Raw genomic sequence first — 24,483 nt, forward strand, 5'->3', positions numbered from 1 at the left:
TTTGTGAAGTGCCTATAAGCTATATTTTCACAACATTTGTAAATTAAATTCAAATTAAATTCAAATTTAATCAATTTTTACCTATTAAATAAATAAATGTAAAGTAAATGTAAACATGTAAACACTGAAGTTTATATATATTAAGTAATGATTAATTAAACATTATATAATATTTGTTAATGATTTATTAATGAAAATTATTATATTATATTATATTAAGTGTTACCTTAAGACTATTATTTCATGTCAGGCTTTACAGGGTAAAAAAAAAACCCTTCCTAATTTTTTTATGCTGAGATGACATAAAAGAGTAATCTATAGGTTAATTCTCCTGGGGTCTCTGAGTGCTATCAAAACATTACTGTTTGTTTGAACATCCTGACCAGCCTGACATAATGTGAAATTCCACAAATACAATAGACTGAGATTGTCCTTACATGTTCACCCCTGGCATTCCAGGGCCCATGGAGTTTGGAGGCCTCATTCCTCCTCCATAACTCTGTAATGATAACCAAGGATCAGACTACGATGCCCAGCACGTCGAGAAGACACCATGAGAATTGAGAAAACATGGACACAGTTAGTTTAGAAGAAAACAGGCTGTAAATAATTTATGAAATACGGCTGAAAAGCTGGAGCAATGACTGTGAATACATGGATGCCATACAAAAAACTGAATAAAAACACAAGAGGTGCATTAAGAAAATTGGTGTGATATTAAGACCCTGTTTTTTGTAACTTTAGTATTAGTGCATATAAAATAAAAGTATAAACATATACCATTTTTATCTGTCCATTTATTAAAAAGGACCACAGGAAAAACAAACCTTGATTATGTTTAATTACGTTTTACTATATTTTACCTTTAAACATTCAGACTACATTTGACTGTTTCAAAACATTAATTTATTTATCTATTCATGTATTCATGTATGCATGTATGTAATTATTTATTTATTTGTGTTTTAACAGTAGTGCAGTTTCTTATCCTCACCTAGGCTGCATTTAAATATATTTTAAAACAATTTATTTATGTGATGAAAAGCTGAATTATTATCAGCCATTACTTTAGTATTCAGTGTCACATTATTCTTCACAAATAATTCTGATATGCTGAGTTGGTGCTCAAGAAACATTTCTTATGATTATCAGTGTTAAAAACAGTTGTGTTGCTAATATATTTGTGGAAAATGTTTTCAGGATGCTCTGGATGAATATAAAATTTAAAACAACAGCATTTATTTGAAGTAGGAATCTTTTGTAACATTATACATTTATTGTCATTCTTGCTTCTTTGCTTAATAAAACTATTAATTTCTTTTAATAATATTTACATGCAGTATGTGTATAAGATGTACATTAAATACTGAGGTAAATTACATTGATATACAATTGTTTTAGCTATAGTGTCCAGACCTAGAAGTTAGCAAAACTAATTGATGGAGTCTAAGCAAAGATACTCAGATTTTCATGAATGTGAAATGTTGTGAAGTTGAGCTTTAGGACAGTGTAAATGCCAGCCAGACCTGTGGTCCCGGTCCCATCGGGCCCATTCCTCGAAGAGCATTCATTCTCTGCATTGGTGCCAGATTTGGGTGGCCTGACCAAATAATAACACAATTTAAAATTTAACAGACTTGTGCATTAAAATTAAATGACAATGCTAAATTGAATTTGAAGTCTAGTTTTAAAATAAATAAGGGACTTTCACCATTAATAAACACTGATCCCATTAGTTTCTTACCTGTTGGTCGTGTAGGGTCCATCATATTCGGAGGTAAAGGCTGCCCACCTGGAGGCTAAAGAAACAGAGACAGTCAAGAGCTTAAATAAGTCAAATTAATAAACAGTTATTTTAAAACATTTTAATTTGACTTACCGGGTTACCCATTCTGATGAGTGGCCGAGGTCCTCCAGCATAGCGAGGTGACATAAAAGGCTGGATATGGGAACATACAGTAACACATAGTTAAAAAAAAATTGAACAGCATGTAACCAATACAAAAGCTGAATGAGAGAGGAGGATAGAAAACAGAATATTTTAGGAAAGCATTTCAGGATGTGTGCAGATAACATGCATAACCATATAAACAGAGAGAACATGTACATAGATATGTGCGCTGTTACCTGTCCATGCACCCCCATCATGTTAGAGTTGGGAGGTAGCTGAGTGTGAGGGGAGGGTTGGGAACCAGGTGGTCCCTGCAGAGAAGGTAGTGGGAGGAAGAGAAGGTTGCCATAGTATCAGCAGAAAAATGCCAAGTGAAAGACAGCACAAAGTCAAAGACATGACAGGTGAAAGCGACAGGTGCAGATGAAGAGAACAGAGCCAAAGGCAAAAGATAGTTTGAGCTGATGTCACTCTTCATTTTAAAGTTGTTTTGCTTCAAAACCCAGATTTAATTTGGACATCAAGTAGTGTACCAACACAGTAAAGCACATATGTACATAATGTACTGTATATACATAAATCTATCTATCCATCCATCCATCCATCCATCCATGACAAATCTCATTGCTAGTTGCATTTTTTCCCCCCATTTTGCTTTGAGTTTCAAGCTATAAATCATTTACATATGTTTAAGATGTACAATACCATACAAATGTTTGTGGTCAGTAAGATTTTTTAAAAAGACATTAAAACTTCTATTCAGTAAGAATGCATTTAATCCAAAGTGACAGTAAATACGATTATAGTGGTACAAAAGATTTCTATTCCAAATAAATGGTGTCCTTTCGGACTTTTTACTGATCAAAGAATCCTGAGAAAAATGCATCAAGGTTTACACAAAAATATTAAGCAGCACAGCTGTTCTCAACATTGAAAATTATAAGAAGACGTTTCTTGAGCACCAAATCAGAATATTAAAATGATTTCTGAAGGATCATGTGACACTGGAGAACTTTATGGCCGATAAAAATTCAGCCTTACATCTAAAAATATATAATTTCAAACTATATATTTAAATAAAAAAACTATTATTTTAAAATGTAATAATATGTTACAATATTGTTGTATTTTTATTGAATAAATGCAGCCACAGTGAGCATAAGAGACTTCTTTCAATTACACCACATTGTGGTTGAAGTAATTTTTGATTGATTTTGTTTCTGATTGGTTGATTATGTGAATCATAGTCCTGAGAATCATCAGAGTATTTATGGTCTAGAACCTTATTTTTTTATATTAATTTTATGCAGTAATTTTCTATAGAATATTTCTTCAGAATATATCTTCATAGAATATATCTTAAACCTTTTCCCCTCATATAACACATAATAGCTTTTTTTTCTATTAATTTACATCAAAATTATTCATCAGGTTTAAAAAATGTTTAGATATTTCTACAAAAAAAAACAAAAGAATAATAATTAAGTACGTTTTTACAAATCATCATCCATATCACCACTAGAGGGCAATGGGGTTAAGACCAAAGACACCCAACTGTTCAAAATGTTTCTGCATATCCACTGATACGTTTCAGGACTTGCATAAACCAGTACTATGTTCTGCAGCTCTCAGTATCTGAGAATCTGTGCCATGCTGCATTCCCACAAAAGCTCTTGGAGGGTCATGACTCCATCTGGTCCGACAAAGATTTCTCCATATGCTTCCTTCGAAAATATAATTATAAACATCTTTTCATCCATAAATATTTTCCTACAACTCCTTATGGTATTATGATGAGTCACCCTCTCAGAAAGCTTCTGAGTGATAAAGTGTTAACTCCACTGCTGAAGGTACATCCCACCAACACATTTAGTGCTACTCAGCAGGGCAACAACGAGCCCACTCTCAGAGTAGAGAATGCACATAAGCTTGGCAGATGACCAGAGACCATGGCATAATGGTTTCTCTGTGAACCAGCGACACATGTCTGTACACCTGAGGGCTTGCAGTTAGATTGTTATGGATGGTTTATGGAGAGGGTGAGGAGGAATGACCTACCTGGAAGAATCCGGGGGGCATGGGTCCACCCGGCATGCTGTCACCTGGAGGCATGTTGCCTAGGACTGGACTGGGTGCCGCAGCAGCACTCTGTAAAGAGAAGAGAAAAAAAAATATATACGAACGATGGAAATTAATACATACACTACTACTAGTTTTGAGTCAGTAAGAAATTTGTAAAGCCATTTACACTTCTATTAATCAAGAATGCATTACATTAATCAGGGATTTATAATGTTACAAAAGATGTATGATTTTATAAGTAATAATAAATATTAGGCCTAATTAATACTAATTTCTTAATTTATTTGTGCTATCCCCAAGTACAACTGTATTTTATGCTTTGTTTTGGAGTTATTTCTCTAAAATGTCATTCAATTTTTCTACATGTGACTTTGGTGTTTTCTGTATACAATTCTTTGTGTAGACCCCTTTGTTGCATGTGAACTAAAGATTTTACTGTTGTTTTCTTCTGTCTAGTTGGATGTCATTTGGCCAGAAAAAGCCAAAAGCTAAATTTTGGACAACATTTTTTAGAGATAGTAAAGTCATAAAGTTTCAGTTACTCTCTACTTATACGACTTTGCTATACCCCTTTTCTGGTTTAGCAGTATTGTTCTTCATCGACACAATCCATTGACAAATGCTTTTTCTTTCAGGCAGTTTTCTCCAGAACTTGATTGTGGGTAAATATTGAATATTCTAGTCTTTAAGGAATAAATGTGCTTCTCATCAACAGACTTGCTGTCTCGTGTTGGTCTCTGCTGGATTTGGGTATTGATCCACAGATCCATCACTTGTCCAACCTAATGCTATTTTATGTCTAGACTCTTTTGGAGTTTGTTAAAGGGTTAGTTCATCAAAAAATCATAATTATATTATTAATAACTCACCCTCACGAGAGCTCTCGGACTAAATCTAAAATATCTTAAACTGTGTTCCAAAGATAAACAGAGGTCTGACGGGTTTGGAACGACATGAAGGGTGAGTTATTAATAACATGATTATGATTTTTCGATGAACTAACCCTTTAATCTCATCAATTAATCTCTGTTTGTGGTATTTGGTCATGGAGAGAACAACAGTGTTCACAAAGGAGATTAGTTTGGACTGCTGAGGAAATGAATTATGTCTCTCTGGCCTAATTCAGGGGTCTGAGAGGATTGTGAAGTGTTGATAAACTGCTGCTAGAGCAATACATGTAAGTGTTTAGACAGTCCCACATGAGGATGTAGAGAGATATACCAGCTCATGCATAGTCTGTCTGTTCTCTCAGAGGTGAGCTAGTGACTCTCTGAGGACCTTGATAAGCTGGCCAGAAACAGTGCAACCCATGCACATGAAAAATACAGGTTTGCATTACATTGCTTATTGCATGTTGTGCTGTAGTTTCAAAAGTGAAATGTCCAGTGAGTGGCAGTAAAAAAACATGTTCAGTTTCTCTTTTTACTTTGCTTTTAAACAACTTTGAACTTTTTGTCAAACCCATGTTTTACTACATGAGAAAACCTGTACATGGAGCTGGATATGTGATGCAAATGTTAAAATGTATTTTTTTTTATAAATCATGCGTTATGGTAAAGGTGTTTTAGGTGATAACAAACTGTAGTATACTGCATGTAACCATTTGAAAATTTAGTCTTTGATAATCTGCCTATTAATCATGATTTGAAATCATAATTTGATTAGTGTTCATTTTAGCTGGGCCAGTTTTGTAAAAATGTAGGTAGATGCATATTTTTCAATGAACCTGGGTTGGAAACATGACTTGTTTTGTGCACATCACAGAAAATTGTTGTAATATATGATGTGTCTCAATAAATGCTATTCATTTGCTGGTTAGACTCCCAAAAGATGAAGGCTCGATACAGCAGTGTGCTATAAAGCATAAATGTGACTTTATTTTGAAGTGTTCAGCATTATCTAAACTGTCCAATTGAAGCAGCTGTATCAAGATGATCTGCTTAAAGGGATTTCTGTGTAAGATGTCGCCTCACCTGTCTTAAGTCTCTTAAGCCCTAACCTTTGTTGTAATCAGCTTTCACATGCTGACCTAGGAAAAGAATGACCAGCTGTTCCCCCACCCAGAGTTCCCTCAGTGAAAGACTGAGAGCAAGTGATGACGAATTATGCAGCTTATGCAAGGTTAATACCATATTAATGCAGTTTAGTTTGACAGATGCTGTTTACATAAAGCCTAGTCCACAAAGAACCGTCTGATTGACTTGAATTACCAACCTCAGTCTTATATGACATTTAGGGGTAACTAACTCTTAATTAAGATATACCATGAATGCTACAGCAATAAAGTGGTATGCCATTTCTGTTATGCTTACAAAGTCTGCATTTACTTAAAATAGTAATATTGTGATTAGAGTAAATCAGGGCTGAAATGATTAGTCGACATTATCGACAATGTTGACAATAAAAAATTCTAAACAAATATTTTTGTTTTCGAGTAGTCGTTTGATTTAATTTGACCTAATTTAGAGCCTGCAACAATGTGGTTTGACCAGTGTGGCGCTGTAGCGCAAGCCTGTAATTCAGCCCTCCTCGATGCAATTCAAGAGAAGAAGAGATACAGTGTTTAGCGCTGCTTCAGAGAAACGCACCTGAGCCGAACTGAATGAAAATATATGTCACGTGCTTTCCTCTCAATAACGAAATAAACATAAAAAAAAAATCGCAGCAGTTAAAAATGCAGCTTATTACACTGATGTGGATGTTTGCACGAGCTCAGTAAAGCATTCACGTCACTTCTATAGTATTTTATGCAATTCCTTAAATCAAGAAGCTTTACGGTATTATTATAAAATATTTGAATAAAGTGATAGTTTGGTTTGCAGAGATCAAAACTTAATCTAGCTCATGACTGTTTTGATTATCATAACCCAGTAAGGTATTTTAAGAGATATTAATCTACAAGTCAAAAGGTTTTGAATAGTAACGTTAAGATTTTTTTTTAAGGAAGTCTTTTCTGCTCACCAAGCCTGCATTTATTTGATCCAATATACAGCACAAGCAGTAATATTGCGCAATATTTTTATGATTTAAAATAACTGCTTTCTATTTGAATATATTTTAAAATGTAATTTATTCTTGTGATCAAAGCTGAATTTTCTCCAGTCTTCAGTGTCACATGATCCTTGAAAATCATTCTAATATGCTGATTTGCTGCTTAAGAAACATGTATTACTATTATTATTATTATCAATATTTAAAACAGTTTTTTCAGGATTCTTTGATGAATATAAAGATCCAGTCATCAGAATTTATCTGAAATAAAAAGCTTGTAACATTTTACGCAATACCATTCAAAAGCTTGGAGTCAATATCTTTATTTATTTTTATTTATTTTTTTTGTGGGTTATTGTAGAAATTAATACTTCTATTTAGCAAGGATGCTTTAAATTGGCAAAGACATTTATAATGTTACAAGAGATTTCTTTCATCAAAGAAACCTGAAAAAATTATATTCAGCTGTTTTCAACATAGTAATAATAATAAAAAAAATTTTTGGAGCAGCAAAACAGTATATTAGAATGATGATGATCTGAAGGATCCTGTGACTGGAGTACTGATGCTAAAAATTCAGCCTTGAAATCACAGGAATAAATTACATTTTAAAATATATTCAAATAAAAAAACTGTTATTTTAAATAGTCAAAATTGTACTGTTTTTGTTGTACTTTGGATCAAATACACGCAGGCTTGATGAGCAGAAGATACTTCTTTAAAACAATGTTACTGTTCAAAAATGTTTGACTGGTAGTGTATATTGTGAATAAAATAGTTTATCCAAAAATAAAACATCTAACATGTTTTACATTTGTTTCTTATCCACATTATATACTTACGACATTCAGTTAATTTTCATATAGTAGCCTAATTAAATGGTAAATTAGAAGGTTTCTCTGTCATCTCATTTTGTGTGTCAAATATATTTATTTGTATAAATTAATTGCATAATAATCGTAATTACATAATATTATTTCCCAAAGCTGAAGTTAATAGACTATTAGACTATGTATAACAGTATTTTAACTAATTGCAAGAGCTGAATAATCAAATTATATTGATTAATCAGTGAAATAATCTATGATTAGCCGAATAATCATTCTAATTATCGTTAGATTAATCGACTATCAAAATAAACGTTTGTTGCAGCCCTAGAGTAAATATGGCAAAGCTGAATTTTCAGCAGCCATTACTCCTGTCTTAAAGGGATAGTTCACCCAAAGTCACCCACCACAGTCATGTTGTTCCAAAGATCTTTGTTCATCTTCAAAACACAAAATTAAGATATTCTTAATATCACGTCTGCAAAACGCAATGCATTACGTAGATGAACGAAGGTCTTCAAAAAAGGTCTTAAGGTCAATCAATGGTTTCTCATTTTTTTCATTAAAAAAGTTAGTTTAGTTAGACTAAATGATATACAGTACAAGGCTTGATCACCGTTCTTGTTCACTGTTCAGATAACTGACTTCCTGAGCCAATCTTATCAGTCTATCACAAACCCCTGTGGGGATCTCAGTACACGCCTAAGGCACCACCCATCAGTTTGAACGACTTGTCAACTGCCAAGCTTCCTCTGTTTCCTGCTTCTAGTTATTCTCACATGGATGTGATAGTCATAATATTGCCTTCTAATGTTCCGTGTAACAAAAACTTCACACATTCTCATATGATATAGTTGTGATGGAGCTCAGGCGACACCTATTAGATGGCACTTGAGACAGCAGAACTGCACCACAGACGGGCAATGCCATACTTCAAGTTCTGTCAATACTGAATGAAAATCCTGGTCAGGCTCTGACCTCAAAACACAAAAGATCCACCTGCCTAATATAATAAACTAATATATTCATTTGATCCTGTGCTAAGAGGTAATACTTGATTCCCTTTGTGGCACATATGTAAGATATTTGAAAAGATGAGTGAGCTCATGTAGTAAAACCTGAAGGCTCTGTGACCTTGAAAATATGACAGAATAGCTATGCGTATAACACAGACAGCATAATATGTGGAATGTGGATGTTGCAATAATACACAATGTACACAATCTTTTATCTGGCCATGCACATTTTTGTGCAATAATATGTTTAATGATTAAATCAGACTAACAACAGAGGCTGCTGAATATTTTTGAGGTATTCACTTTTTTATTAAAGGGATAGTTCACCCAAAAACAAAAATTCTGTCATCATTTACGTACCCTCATGTCGTTCCAAACCTGTATGAGGTGCTTTGTTATGTTGAACATAGAAGATATTTTGAAGATTGCTGTTAATCAAACTATTGGTAATTGCCATTGACTTCCATAGTTTTTCTTTTTCTTTCTTCTACTAAGGAGTCAATGGCAACCACCAACTGTTTGATTACCAGCAATCTTCAAAATATCTTCTTTTATGTTCAGCATAAGAAAGCAACTCATATAGGTTTGGAACGACATGAGGGTTAGTAAATGATGACAGAATTTTCATTTTTGGGTGAATTATCCCTTTAACTGTAAAAATATTTACATGACTAGATGCAGCAGCTTTTGGGTGTGTGCGTTATTTAAAAATTGAAATAACTGTAACATGTATGTTTTGGCATGAATCAGTAATACAGTCCAGAGGTGTTTTTCAAAGTAAAAAAAGCTTGTACCAGCAAATTTCAGGGAAAATCTCTTGCACCCTCCCTAATGTTTAAATTAGCGGTCAAAAACGTTTATTTTAAAAGGTAATTTTTTTTTACTATTACCATGCATATGTACTTACAGTCTTGCACTTACTTCATATACTAATAATTATTAATTTACTACTCTAACCAAAACCATGTTATTGCATATTATGCATATTATTTTATCCCTGTCACAGTTGGAATTCTTATGCATACATAATTTGAATAGGTGATTGGGCAAATTCAAATGTGGTATGCCTGGTATTAAATGACTTGCCATTTAATTGAAAAGTTATTAAAAACCTCATGACATTTCTCTTTCAAAACTATATTCTATACCAATCCGTTTGCATTCAGGTGTTCCAGTGTTAAATGTCACAGGACTGAAGGTTAGTGCAAAAATCTAATAATGTCTTTGATAGTAAATATCATCACACTAAGCCGAAAAAATATCATTTAGAATTGCCACTAGAACAATTTCACAATAAGTTACAAATTAACAGACAGTAACACTAAATTAAACATGACATTTTGAATTTTAAATAGCTTTTTCTTGTAAAACCTATTCCAATAATCCGTTTTACTTGCAACTTCAAAAAAATAAATAAAAATTTTACAGTGGAAGTTTACAGGTACATTCTAACAGATTTATATTGTATTTTCATAAAACAGTAAAATTCTGTGTCTCTTATAAAATGTTTGTACATATAGGCTATTTTTTTTTATTGTTTTCAGCTAATTGTGTGCAGTTTTAAGGTTTTGTGAGTGTTAGTTTACTTTTCAAGTGCCACGTAAACATAAAAAAAAAGAAAAGAAAAAAGAAGCTTACTGAAGACAAATAAATGGCAGAAACGAATTAGTTTAGATAACTAGTTAGTTAATTAGTTAACTAATTTTAGTTTATTTTCCAATAGGAAATAAACTATAATAGGACAGAGACACAAATGAAACAAATCTCCCTGAAAAACTTAAAGCACTAGAAATAAGAAATAGGGACTACTTAAATTGTATGTTACAAAAACCACTGAATAGTCACACTGTTTGAATTAAATATATAGATTTATTCACAAAGCTATTCGGTTAAGAGCAATGAGAGATTTTCTCTCTTGTTGTTTAATTAACATATAAAAGGTTTATTAGCATGCTATCACTTTAAAACTAAATGCATGGATCTAATATGCTGATAAACAAGTTCTCCGCTGTTTACAATCATTTAAGACATATACGACCATTCATAAGTGTGTGTACTTTATTCTTTATTCTTTTAACCCTGGAAGTGGTCCAGATCCAAGAAAGGAAATGTGACTTCCATGACTGCAAATTTACCGCAAAAGAACACTACTGTGAAATATATGCTTGTAAAAGGTTTTTAGGCCACATTAAGAGGAACATAAAAAGTAAAAAAGATTACTGTATTGTAAATTGTTAACTGCACTTAAATGTTTTTATAAGAATAAAATACAGCTGACATTTCGAGAAGGGTCTGGCTGCAGACTTGCACTTGCACTCTCAGACTTGCACTCTCAGACACTTGCACTTCCGCTAGTGACATCACGTTGTTGTCTTTATTTTTTTATTTTGTTGAATTTTTTATTACTTTTTGTTTGAATTTCCCAACATTTTATAACAGTAGCCAGGTGGCGAAGACAAGAAAAAAAACTAAATTACAATGTCACTTGCAGTCGCTACTTGCACTCTCTGCTACCTGCGACACTTGCAATCGACACATATCATGCATGTTGCCAATGGAGACAAGACGCTGTGGTGGTGATTAAACCTTATTTAGTACTATAACGTACAGGGTCCTGCAAGAAAAAGACAAGACCGGCAAATCCGTGGCCAGAACACCAGAATATGAACGTTTGCGCAAAGTCCCTCGCTAAGCGTTTTCCTCCCATAGAAAAACATAAACACTTAACATGGCTTAATGTATTAAGATGCTATTAAAATATCAAATTAAATATACAGTTCATTATTTTAATAAATATGCACATAGTATTTTTCTCACATACCGCAAAATGTGGCATAACTCTAAGATGATAAAGGCCAAACTGAATATGCTTCTCACTATTAAAATACATAACTAATATGTACAGGCAAGCAGGTGAGCCCAGAATAAACACAACACACAAAGTTTCGCGTTAAGCATTTTTCCAAAAAAAAAAAACTGTCTACAACTCGATTATATCACTTTGTCTATTAAGATACATTGTGTTTTATTTATAATGATTTTCTATATTTTCTATTTCTATATATATATTATTTCTATATTAAAAAAGTTTAATGTACAATTTAACGCACTGCGTTCTGTACTTGTCTGCTTGCCTGTACGGAGTTGATCCTTTTAAAATCACTTAATGCATTTCATAATGTACGTTCATATTTGCTGGTCTTAATATACGTTGAGTCAACAACAAGAAATATAGGCTAGGCCTACTGAATTGTCTTTATCATCTTAGTCATTAGGTCACATTAAGTGTTTTGCTGTATGGGAGGACAAAGTGATATAATCGAGTTGTAGACAGTTTATTTTATATGGAAAAATGCTTAACGCGGAACTTTATCATCTTAGTCCATTATGCCACATTTTGCGGTATGTGAGAAAAATACTATATGCATATTCATTAAAATAATGAAATGTATATTTAATTTGATATTTTAATAGCATCTTAATACATTAAGCCATGTTAAGTGTTTATGTTTTTCTACGGGAGGAAAACGCTTAGCGAGGGACTTTGCGCAAACGTTCATATTCTGGTGTTCTGGCCACGGATTTGCCAGTTTTGTCTTTTCTTGCAGGACCCTGTACGTTATAGTCCTAAATTAGGTTTAATCACCACCACAGCGTCTTTTATTCTATTGGCAACATGCACGATATGTGTTGATTGCAAGTGTCGCAGGTAGCAGAGAGTGCCAGTAGTGACTGCAAGTGACATTGTAATTTAGTTTTTTTTCTTGTCTTCGCCACCTGGCTACTGTTATAAAATGTTGGGAAATACAAACAAAAAGTAATAAAAAATTCAACAAAATAAAAAAATAAAGACTACAAGTGATGTCACTAGCGGAAGTGCAAGTGTCTGAGAGTGTAAGTCTGAGAATGCAAGTGCAAGCCTGCAGCCAGTCCTTCTTGGACATTTCAGCTATCAATTCAAAGTCAATTCTGTTATTATTTAAAAAAAAAATGTTTTAAAATCTTTTAACTTTTCCATTTCCAACTGCCACTACTGTAGAATTAAATTATTATATTTTGAATAATTTAATGACAAATTAAAGTACAGTACAAATTCAAGTACGGTATAAAAAGTAATAATTACAGTAACCCCCGTATAAATACAATAAATCGCTGTATACAGTAAAAATACAGTATTTTCAGAGATTACAGAAGGATACTGTATAGCAAGTACAATATGTTGCAGTAGTGGCAAAAAGTTTTACAGTGGTATTGTTTTGTGCAGAAAGCATCTAAAACTATTAAATCTTACTCTAATAACAGCGTGAAATCGAATAGCTCTTTGGCTATTATGCATCCAACTTATCACATAGAGTCCATTTAACAGTCAAAACACATTTGTTGTGTTCCTATTGTCTGTCACTTCTGGACAGGTGTTACTGGTTTGCTTATTCACACATTTACTTTCCACAGGGAGTGCTGGCCAGCTCTGAATAGAAGCATCACCCTCATCTGTCTCCACAGAGCGAAGAGAGGAGTGCCATCTGCCTGGAAACAAAGCCCCTTAACATGATGCTATCCATACATCTGACCTCATAAGAACCAGATAAGATCCAACAGCCCAGGGGTTAAATGAATTATTATCAAATACTGAAAGAAGGGTGAAAGAAATCACTGAGGAAACACCGTACACAAATCCTTTACTGAATGAACTGAATCCATCAAAGTAAGCTATTATCTTCAGTCATATCATATCCATCTGGAGTTGATCAAAAACAGTTTTATAACATGGCAACATGTAACCCTAACCCTAATTAATAAATAAATGATTCATCTGTTTTATCCAAATCTTACGCAAGTTTTAATTGATGACAGCCCATTAAATGTGAATGAGCATATTTTTAAGGATTATTTTATTTTATTATAGTGGTTTATTTTATGCTATTTTATGTAATTGGCAATGACTGGGAAATTTGAAAGATCTCCAAAGACGTAAACACTGGTTTACATCCCTGTTGTTTCATCTAGCTAAATAATAGGGAGAGGGAAGGGAGAGACAAAGGCATGGGAGAAGGTAAAGAATCAGTCCTGACCAAAGCCTTGGGCAACACCTCCTGTCTGATGTTAGCAGTCCCCCTGGAGATTCATTAATGATTGCCAGACACACAATGAGTTTTTTTTGTGATGCAAGAGTCCTAAAAAGGGGAGGTTACATTAGGACATAAAGAGCCCATGAGAGGCCAGATCTATAGAGATGTGATATATGATACTGTAAACTGTAGCATAGATCTCTGCCTCAGATCTGGAAAAAAAAACCCTCATCTGCTAATAATGCATTATCTCTGCAAATCTCAAGTTATTCAGACAAAATCAACAAATAGATCAGTGATTTCTGCCCATGACCATCAAGACCATTACTTACTGTCAAGAACGACTCTATCAGGCCACTGTAATACTGAAAACTGATAGGCTTGCAGTTTAATGGCTATTGACAGCTGTTCCTTTGGGAGTCAGTGCTTGTGTTCAGCATCAGGGAGCAGTCGACTTCAGGCAAGAAGAGAAGCTCTCTCCATCTGCTGCCATCTCCTGTAGTTTCTCTTTCTCAGTCCTAAAGGTTCTCAGCACTTCTTCACCCACAATCCTCTCAGTTAAGAGGCATCTGCTCAACCACCCAATCTCCTCCATGTGCTCGTGGCTATGATTAATAGCAAATGTCATACTACTTTTGCAGCTTTTAGCTTTGTGTTTTAGTGTGCTGTGCTTTAGCATGCAAACAGTCAACACAGTGAAACACTCTTGGAGAAGTTAAAGTACCACTGCTACAGCCCTTTAAATATTGCTTCAATAATACGTTTCAAGACAATCTCTGTCGGACATCAGATCTCCTGCTGTGAGCAATGTTCCTGTTATTATGAAGAAGTGAAATAGTAAAAGACAGTATTTTTCTGCAGCCTGTTGTTGATTCTTCATGGTTTGTTACTCGCTCCCAGGTGAGAAAAATGATTTCATAAACAGTTGAAGTACAATAAAGAAAAACTCTTTTCATTTTATTGGAATGAGTGGCCAGGATATTTTAATCCTTTTGTGTTCAGTAGGGCTGCAACCAAACGATTAATCTAATGATAATTATAATGATTAACTGACTATTATTTTATGTTGTTTTCATCATTTAATCATTGTTTATTCAGCTTTTGCATTCAATGAAAACTGTTATACATATTCTAACTAATAGAAAACACGAAAACCTCTTGCAGAATCTCTTGTTTCTTTTCATAAATCCCCACTGTCTCGCCTAGTTTTCACAAGGTATTATAAAAGTTTATTTTATTCCTGTCATTTCCACTCTAAAATTCCTATTTTCACATCTTTTGCAGGGGTAAAAATGCTATAGACCATATACCTTTTTTAATTGTCAAAAAACAATTAACAAATAGCATAGTTAGCCTAACGTGTATTAATAATTTTATATCTTCTCATGGGTTTCAGTCTTGTCACATTCAATTTTAAAACAGTTTGTGCTTGTTAGACCAGGTAAGGCACACAACATTTATTTGTATAGTATGGTAACTTGGACATGCGGGGGAAAAATAAAATATATTGTTCCCACAAATTAAGAATGTTATCACAACTTATTACTTTTGTATTTTAAAGCGTGGCCATATTGTACTAAATAAGTTTTAATTTAACTAGACAACAAATTAATGAAACATGGACCATGGCAACAAATTAATCAGTTATAGGAACAAATTATTATTATTATTATTTATTTTTTTCTATATCTTGTTTGTGTTCCAAAGCCTGATGAAATAATTATCTGTGTGGGAAATATCATTGAACTAGACTTAGTTAAATTTCTCTGTTTTCCACGTTTAAGGACTTTGGATTGTTTTTATTTTAATGCACTTTTAAAGTTAGGATCATATTAAAAAGCAGAATATGTATGTTTTGAATTACTTGCACAAAAGATTTAGCCCTATCAACATTACAGGCGTAACAATATGCTGGCTTTTTTCTATTGTGCACGTTTTACACATGAGCAGCACGCACCCTAAATCTATGTACCTGCTTAATCAACCACAGATAATCAATTAAGAAACATCAATTAAATTATTCTTGACAGTTAATTGATCATTGATTAATTGTTATCATAGCTAGCAGGGGTGTCACTATAGACCATTTTTACTGGAGCACAAGCAATTCAAACAGGTTTGTTAAAAGGTCTGAAACTGTTCGTGATTTAGGACACCCAGAATAATTTTCAAAAGTTTCTCAAAGGAAATATTAGGGAGACAGAAAACAAAACTCACAAATATCTTCTATCGTTTGTTAGTGATGAAGCAGCTTTTTATTGCATGTCCAGCTTTCGAAACAGTTCTGTTCTGCAGGTAAAGCTTCTGTATATTCATTTATACTCAAAAAAGTATTAAAAAAATTAAAATATTGGCACACATTTTATGACAAGGGCTGTGCTCCAGTAAACACTCCTGATACCTAGTATGTACATTAAGTACATAAGTACATACCTGTATACGCTCTCAGAAAAGCTACAACATTAATCATTGAGATGTACTCTTTCAAAAGGTATTTTGTACCTTATTATGCATTTAAGTAATTAAAAGGTACTTATTTGTACCTAAAGTGTATTCATACCTAAATGGAATATTTTTGCACCTTTTGAAAAGGTACTTCCCCAGTGACAGCTTTGGTACTTTTTTTTTCTTAGAGTATGTAAATACAGTGATTATCAAGCAATTTACCAAAAAAAAAAAAGAAAGATTTTTTTTCCTGTGAGCATCAGAACAGATTTGATTCACACTCAAAATGTGAACTGGACTCTGAAATCCAAAGCTGCTTTCACATTTCTATTCCTAAGGGAATGTGCAAGTAACCAGGAACAGGACATAAGTGGCAAACACACACTCACCAGACCCAAGGGATTTGCATGATGCCTTGACTGCATTGTGGTGTTATTCCCATGGGTTTAATTTGGCAAAAAATTATGTAACTTACTTTACAATAATAGTACTTGGCAAAATATGTGGCCTAAAAATGATGGCGAGGAGAGCTAAGAGGTTTTAAGAAAACCCAGTACATGTACTCTGTCCACATCATCGGTCAACCCTCGTGCTTCCACTGCAGTGTTTTCTTTCATAAGCTTGTAAACATTTTCCTTGTCCAATAAATTATTCAGTGACAGGGTTCTGTGGTTCATGCACAATGTTTGACCTAAAGACTATTTTGAGCAATTGTTTGATAGGCAGAGAGACTCTAAAGAGCTCTAGAATGTACTCAGAGGATGGGGTAATTAGCCAGGGAGAGCAGTTTATGAGCGCTCTCTGATGCCCTTGTCCAATTGACCTCCCTGATAAAAGCGCCATTACTGGCAATTAAACTACAAGACTCAAAACAAGGGTCTCTCAGAGGAAAAGCTACAAATGAACAGCTGTGTACAAATGAAAGGTTAATTTAAACAAAGTCACCAGTTTACTATTTTGATCCAAATGTGTTTTTAGCAGGTACACCCAATGCACTTATATTCAGGATACACTATTATGAATTGTGTGGACATGAATTTTGCCTGGTGGATGAGAACACATGAAAACAAAAATTAGAGATACACTGATTGGTGTTCAATGCCAATATATTAAATATTTCCATGTTATGACCGATAATCAATGAATAAACAATATTAAAATAACCTATTATACATAATGAATAATATAAGAAATTAATGACAATAATAAACTCCGCCGCACAGTGGACGGCAACGGCTCCAGGAGTTCCCCATTCTCTGCACCTCCCCATTCTGGCGGATGGCAGCAGGCTCCGGTCCCAGGCGAACAGCAGCGACTCCTCCGCTCCCTCATGGATGGCAGCCGTCCCTCCACATCACGGGCGGCCGGCAGCGAGTTTGTGCATCCCCCCGGCAACTCACTCCAGCCCACCGCTTTGAGTGTCCACGGCGGCAGATTGCTTCTCTATGCTCGATGGCACCGCCGGACTCATCACAGCGGCGGGGGAACTTTGGCAGCGCGTCCCTCCTTCCTCCCGGATTTCGGCACCAATATAATTCAATAAAAACCTTTGTTGTCATGGGAAGAAGGAGGCGAGAACCAGCGAACATTTAAATGAAACTTTAATAATCAAATAAACAAAAAAAAAGCGTGACAGCCCCTAACGGACGACTGCCAAACAAACAAAACCAAAACACAAAATAAAATCCAGACCTGGTCCTCTCTTGTGCTTCACTGTCGTAACTCCTTCTTTGTATCCTTCCGGAGCTCCTCCGTGGGACTTGAGACTGGTGAGTGGAACAGGTGTCGCTCATTTCCAATTACTCCACCGGCCTCGACCCGTTCCCACGGGCTCTCGGCCCTGCCCCACTCGTCACAATATGGCCACTTTATTAGGTCCACCTTGATAGTAACGGACCCCCTTTTGCCTTCAGAGCTGCCTTATTCATGGCATAGATTCAACAAGGTGTTGGAATCATTCCTCAGAGATTTTGGTCCATACTGACATGATAGCATCACACAGTTGCTGCAGATTTGTCGGCTGCACATCCATGATGTACATATCCCGTTCCACCACATCTCAAAGCTGCTCTATTGGATTGAGATCTGGTGACTGTGGATGCCATTTGAGTAAAGTGAACTCATTGTCATGTTCAAGAAACCAGTCTGAGATGAACTTAGCTTTTTGACATGGTGCATTATCCTGCTGGAAGTATCCATCAGAAGACGGGTACAATGTATTCATAAAGGGATGGACATGGTCAGCAACAATACTCAGGTAGGCTGTGGCGTTTAAATAATACTCAGTTGGTACTAAGGGGCACAAAGTGTGCATAGAAAATATCCCCCACACCATTATACCACCACCGGCAGCCTGAGCCACTGAGACAAGGCAGGATGGATCCATACTTTCATGTTCTTTATGCCAAATTCTGACCCTACCATATGAATGTTGCAGCAGAAATCGAGACTCATCAGACCAGACATTTTTCCAATCTTCTATTGTCCAATTTTGGTGAGCCCGTGCGAATTGTATCCTCTGTTTTCTGTTCTTAGCTGACAGGAGCGGCACCCGGTGAGGTCTTTGGCTGATGTAGCCAATCTGCTTCAGGGTTCAACGTGTTGTACATCCAGAGATGGTATTCTGCATACCTCAATTGTAATGAGTATTTATTTGAGTTACTGTTGCCTTTCTATCATCTCTCACCAATTCTCTCTAAACCCTAGAGATGGTTGTGCATGAAAATCCCAGTAGATCAGCAGTTTTTGAAATACTCAGACCAGCCCGTCTGGCACCAACAACCTTTCTATGTTCTGATGCTTGGTTTGAACTTCATTAAGTTGTCTTCACCACATCTAGATGCCTAAATGCATTGAGTTGCTGCCATGTGTTTGGCTGATTAACAATTTGTGTTACCAGTCAATTGAACATGATTACTGAAAGGATTATTGGTGCTCCCCTGCCCACCCTTCAAGAACTGTATACATCCAGAGTGAGCAAAAGGGCTCAGAAAATCTTTTTGGATCCCTCACATCCAAGTTACCCCATCTTTGAACTTTTGCCATCTCGCTGGCGCCTCAGAGCTGCAAACACCAGAACAGTCAGGCACAAGAACAGTTTCTTCCCCCAGGCAATCTACCTCATGAACAGTTAAATGATCCCCACTTATGCAATAAAACTGTGCAATATCCTTATATTTATTTATTTGTTACTCCTCCATCCTAGTACATCCCTGCATCTTACGCAATCCTATTCCATTATCATTTATAGCACAATTGTTTATACACTTATTTGTCTAATTTTTGTTGTTGTTGTCATCTCTGTGTACTGGAAGCGTATGTCACTAAAACAAATTCCTTTTATGTGCAAGCATACTTGGCAATAAAAGTCTTTCTGATTCTAAAAAATAAAATAAAATAAAATAAAAAATAATAATATATATATATATATATATACATACATACACTTCAAATGTTTGGGATCAGTAAGTTTTTCAATGTTTTTTAAAGAAGTTTCTTTCACCAAGGCTGCAATTATTTGATCAAAAATACAGAAAACAAATTAGAAAATATTATTTCAATTTTAAAAAAAAGTTTTTTTAAATTTAATATACTTTAAAATATTATTTATTCCTGTGAAACAAAGCTGTATTTTCAGCATTATTACTCCATTCCTCCTTCAGAAATCATTCTTGGGGTCAGTAAATTGTTTCTTCTTTTTCTTTTTAAATACATTAATACTTTTATTCAGAAAGCATGTGTTAAATGGATAAAAATGGATAGTAAAGACATATTGTTAGAAAAGATTACTATTTTGAATAAATGCTATTCTTTTAATTACTTTATTCAAAAAGTATCACAGGTTCCAAAAAGATATTAAGCAGCACAAAAGTTTCAATAATGTTAATAAATCAGCATATTAGAATGATTTGATTGAGAGTATGAGAATGAGAGTAATTATGCTGAAAATTCAATGCCGTTTTAAAGAAATAAATTATAGGCCTGTTTTTTAACTATAATAAAATAGGAAACCAATATTTAATATTTCACAAAATTACTGTTTTTTTCCTGTATTTTTTATCAAATTAATACAGACATGATGAGCATAAAAAACAGATTTTGAAGGGCAGTGTATAGCCTATATAAAAAGCTATATTAATGCGCCATTTGACACATGCACAGACACACATCACTCACACACAAACCAGAACACATAAACTTCCTGTCTATGTCATGCTGTTTAGCGACTTTTGTTAATAAAATAGCTTTGATACTGGATCGTTAAATTTATATTACTCAATGATAATAAGCCATTTTGCCATGTAAAATCTAGAAAACCTACATGTAATCTGAACTGAATGTGGAATACTTTAAACATTACAGAAGTTGTTACCTTCCAAGTAATTTACTCGTCTTAACCGAAATAGAAATTTAAACTAAAATGTACTGATACACTAAATGAAACAATAGGTATTTTTGTCATGCTGGTACAACAATAGGTTTTTATTAGGTTTTCATATACATTGTTGGAATAAGTTATTATTATTATTATTATTATAAATTATTATTATTTTATTACTTTATTAGAGCCTCACTAATAATCATAAAGTAAATACTGACAGTGCTGTCAAATTTTCCTTTTGGCAGGACATGTAGAACTAACAATAGAGGTGAATTATGTCTATGCTGAGATTCCTAAACAAACCATATGTAAAGACCCTGGGTTAATTTAGGGCTTTGCCCTGAGGATTTAAACAGCAGGAGCTGAAAAACAGTTTTTACTGTTATATTCATAAAGCTATCTGTTGAGACTCTGTGCTTGTTCAGAGTAGGGGGAGGGGAGCGTCAGCACGCAGACACAGGTACAGTGTGTTCGCTCGAGGCAGACCACCCAGGTCACTTGCCACCTGGGCTGTTGTCATGGCAACCATATCCTCTTCAAACAACTACATTCAGGTGAGACGATGGAAAGAGGTGAATGGGCAGCAATGCTTTACAGGCCATGATAATAAAGAGTCTGTGTTTAGTTTGGTTATCTTTTGTTACTTACTGTATATAGAAGCCCACACAGCCTCTATATTCTTCTATATAGAGTCTGTATTGCAAAGATTTTGTGTGTATATTGTGTGATATTAATTTAAATATAATAAGAAGAATGTGTCACTTAAAAAGTGAAACCAAAGTATAAGTTCTCTCACTCCATTTATCTATGAGTTTCCATTTAGTAGTGAACATTTTCAGTGACTCTTTCGAGCAGATTTCATTGTTATGCTAGCAGGTGGTGACGAAAGACTCTTTGAGTGAATTATTGGGTCATTCATTAATGGGCATACCTCTTTACTGAATAGTAAGTGGAAAAAAAGTGAGAGTAATATGTCCAAATTAGCAGTATTCATAAAACAGTAAATTAAAAACACCTGGATGACTTATTACTTCTGGGGAGATTCTTAAGTGTGCATCTGATGGACACTTTAGGGGCCATTCAAGTCATTTGCGCAATCAAGTTTGTTATTTCAAATGCACTGTATGATGCGTCCATTTTTTCCAGGCACATCTGTGTCACACATCTTAACTTTTCAGAATGCCACAAGTGCACCATAGGCCTTGTGACAAGAACCAGCTTCACCCTTTCCATAACAACGTTGAAAGCACAGCAAAGATGGAGGAACAGCTAACCAATGCTGTACAGGGAATGCACATTTTTAAATACATTTAGTAGCAGAGCTACTGCAAGCGATTTTCAGTGCTGGAAATTCACTTATCATTTGCTGAAATTTCCACATCATCATGGAGAGCACAGGTCATGGTTGCTTAGCAACGGCAGAAGCCACTGGAGCGCAAGCTCCCGAGCGCATTGGAAAAGAGAAAACTGTGCTGCTAGTGTTTTCCACGTGTTTTTGTGAACGACCTCTTACTATCCCTTGAGGCAACAGGCAAGGTTTTGATGTAGGTCACATGACAATGACAACATAAGGAGCATACTATGTCCAGATAAAATTCACACAGTACACATTCTATATAGAACACAATTTTTTTTTACAGCTGCAAAGTAAGTGTTTATTTAGAAGAAGTAAATACTCGAAAAGTATGCAAATTTTGGATGCAGCCTTTAAAGTTTGTACCTATTCAACCACGTGAGTGTCTACACTGCAAACGCAATTGGGTAAAATGCATCTTCGACTACCTATGGAAGTGGCTAAAAATGGACTTGCTGAAAACGTTTTTGATGCTTTACACCTGTCCACTTGTTACTGGATCGATGAAAACACATCTTAATACCAGGTGTAAACAGGGCCATTGATTCCGTTTGCAACAAAACCACTGCTGTGTGTTGCTCAGAGATATGATGATTCTGATTCTGCTTTGACTTCAACTAAAACTATTTTCATTAGCTAAGCAAAAACAGAAAAAAACTAACTTTCAATACTGTGTGTAAACTCTAAGTAACCGAATATTAATGCAGAATTATGTTTATTAAATTGTGAAAGCAATGAATCGCCTGTGATCTGAATCATAGATTATTGATATTCGCTATTGAAAACCCCATATCAGTCGAACACTAGCTATAAGCATGATCAAATTATCCAAAATTATCAATAAACAAATACATATAGAACAGAGGAAGTTCTTGTTATAAAAGAAAAAAAAAGATTGAAAAAATTCTTTAAACAAACCAACCTTATCCCAAATAACATCAAGAATGTGTTTTCTTTCCGAATGGAGACACCAAGATTTTCACCCAGAACTCCACAATATCATGAGGAATTCAGCAACTGTGGGTCTTAAGCCTAGCTAAAGAACACAGCACCACATTCCAACCCCCTAAAAAATATACCCCCTACTCCACCTAGCCGGCAAGACAACAGTCAGGCAAAAAGAAAGAGAGAGATAGAGAGAGAGAGAAGGAAATTCCTGGAATAGCTCAAAAGTGGAGAACTGCGTTTCTAACCACTCCTGTTGCAGTGTGTCTACACAACTGAGCCAAGAACAAGGGCTTTCTTATCATCGAGCAAACGAATCAACCAACCCTCTCTTTCTTACACACACACATAAAGAGAGATACGTGCTCCGGGCCCCGAACTTGTATATGAAAACACAAATGCTGGCCCCTGAATTTTTCCTGGCCCTCATTTTGTTTTGTTTATCTGCAGCACACAGGAAAATAGCTGAGGATTGAGCCAAGGTCTAACCCAACACCCCTCCTCCTGCCTGTACTCCTTCTCTCTCTGTCGTTCACTTCCTTCCTGTATTCTCCAGTCCCCTGCTGTTCCCTGAACTGTAAACGCAAACGGTGTTGGAAACATTTGAGTGACTTAAAACATAAAAAAGTCCCACGTTACAACTGCAAATGCTTCCATGGTTTCAAAGACCTTCATAATTTTTATGGTATGGAAATAAGCATTGTTAAATAAATGCGCTAATCCGAAGCTATAAAACAATGGTTAATGAAAATTGGTGTGTCCCACACTTGGTGTGTCTAGACTGACTAGTCCTGACAGGAATGGACCCTTTCCACAAGACTGTGATGACATGTTTCAACAGCAATGTATATCCTCAAAAAGTATTTTTATATTGATTTTTTTAAAACTACAGTCATCACCTTTGCATCAAATAAAAAACAACAACAACAAAAATGTATTTCGATTGAAATTTCTGACTGCCGTCATCAGTGTCTCTCAATTACATTTTCCTTTTTTTTTGAAAGTCACGAAAACACTATTGTGGAGTTTTTCTTTTGCTATTTGAGCAAATGGGAATGCAAAAATATTTTAACCCAGCAACGTGAAAAATGTTTATTACACAAAAGAAAGTTTCTTCTTCTTCTTCTTCTTATTATTATTATTATAATTTTTAACAGCCACAATATCCTCGATGTAAAAAATTAAACAGAAAAAAAAACAAAAATGAGAGAACTGGGAGGATTATCGTTCAAACTTTTGGGACCTGTGAGATATAGAATTTTAATATATATATATATATATATATATATATATATATATATTTTTTTTTTTTACAAAAGATCTGTTATGCTCACCAAGAGTGATTCAAGATAATTTAACAGTACTATTCGGTTATTTGTGCTTTTGAAGATTAACTTTAAGTGAGTATTACATGTACATAACATGAAGAAAATACCTGCAAAAAAGTTTTGATTTTTATATCAAAAGGCATTAATTTGTGGT

At 34.7% G+C, this 24,483-nt stretch overlaps 1 protein-coding gene across 4 annotated transcripts in view; it reads right to left on the reverse strand.

Moving 5' to 3' along the window:
• ssbp3a (single stranded DNA binding protein 3a) overlaps positions 1-24,483 on the reverse strand; it is a 37,751-nt gene that overhangs the window by 3,806 nt on the left and 9,462 nt on the right. The window contains exons 5-10 of one of the 4 annotated variants that reach the window (XM_059502237.1): positions 3,950-4,039; positions 2,128-2,202; positions 1,880-1,939; positions 1,745-1,799; positions 1,527-1,600; positions 438-499 (exon numbers count right to left, since the gene is read on the reverse strand). In XM_059502237.1, coding sequence (XP_059358220.1) covers positions 438-499; positions 1,527-1,600; positions 1,745-1,799; positions 1,880-1,939; positions 2,128-2,202; positions 3,950-4,039 — 416 coding nt within the window. Of the gene's footprint in view, positions 1-437; positions 524-1,526; positions 1,601-1,744; positions 1,800-1,879; positions 1,940-2,127; positions 2,203-3,949; positions 4,040-24,483 lie in introns of all 4 variants that reach the window. The other 3 variants (XM_059502236.1, XM_059502239.1, XM_059502238.1) reach the window with 3 other exon arrangements.

This window comes from Carassius carassius, chromosome 20 (genome assembly GCF_963082965.1).
Source record: "Carassius carassius chromosome 20, fCarCar2.1, whole genome shotgun sequence".
Lineage (NCBI taxonomy): Eukaryota > Metazoa > Chordata > Actinopteri > Cypriniformes > Cyprinidae > Carassius > Carassius carassius.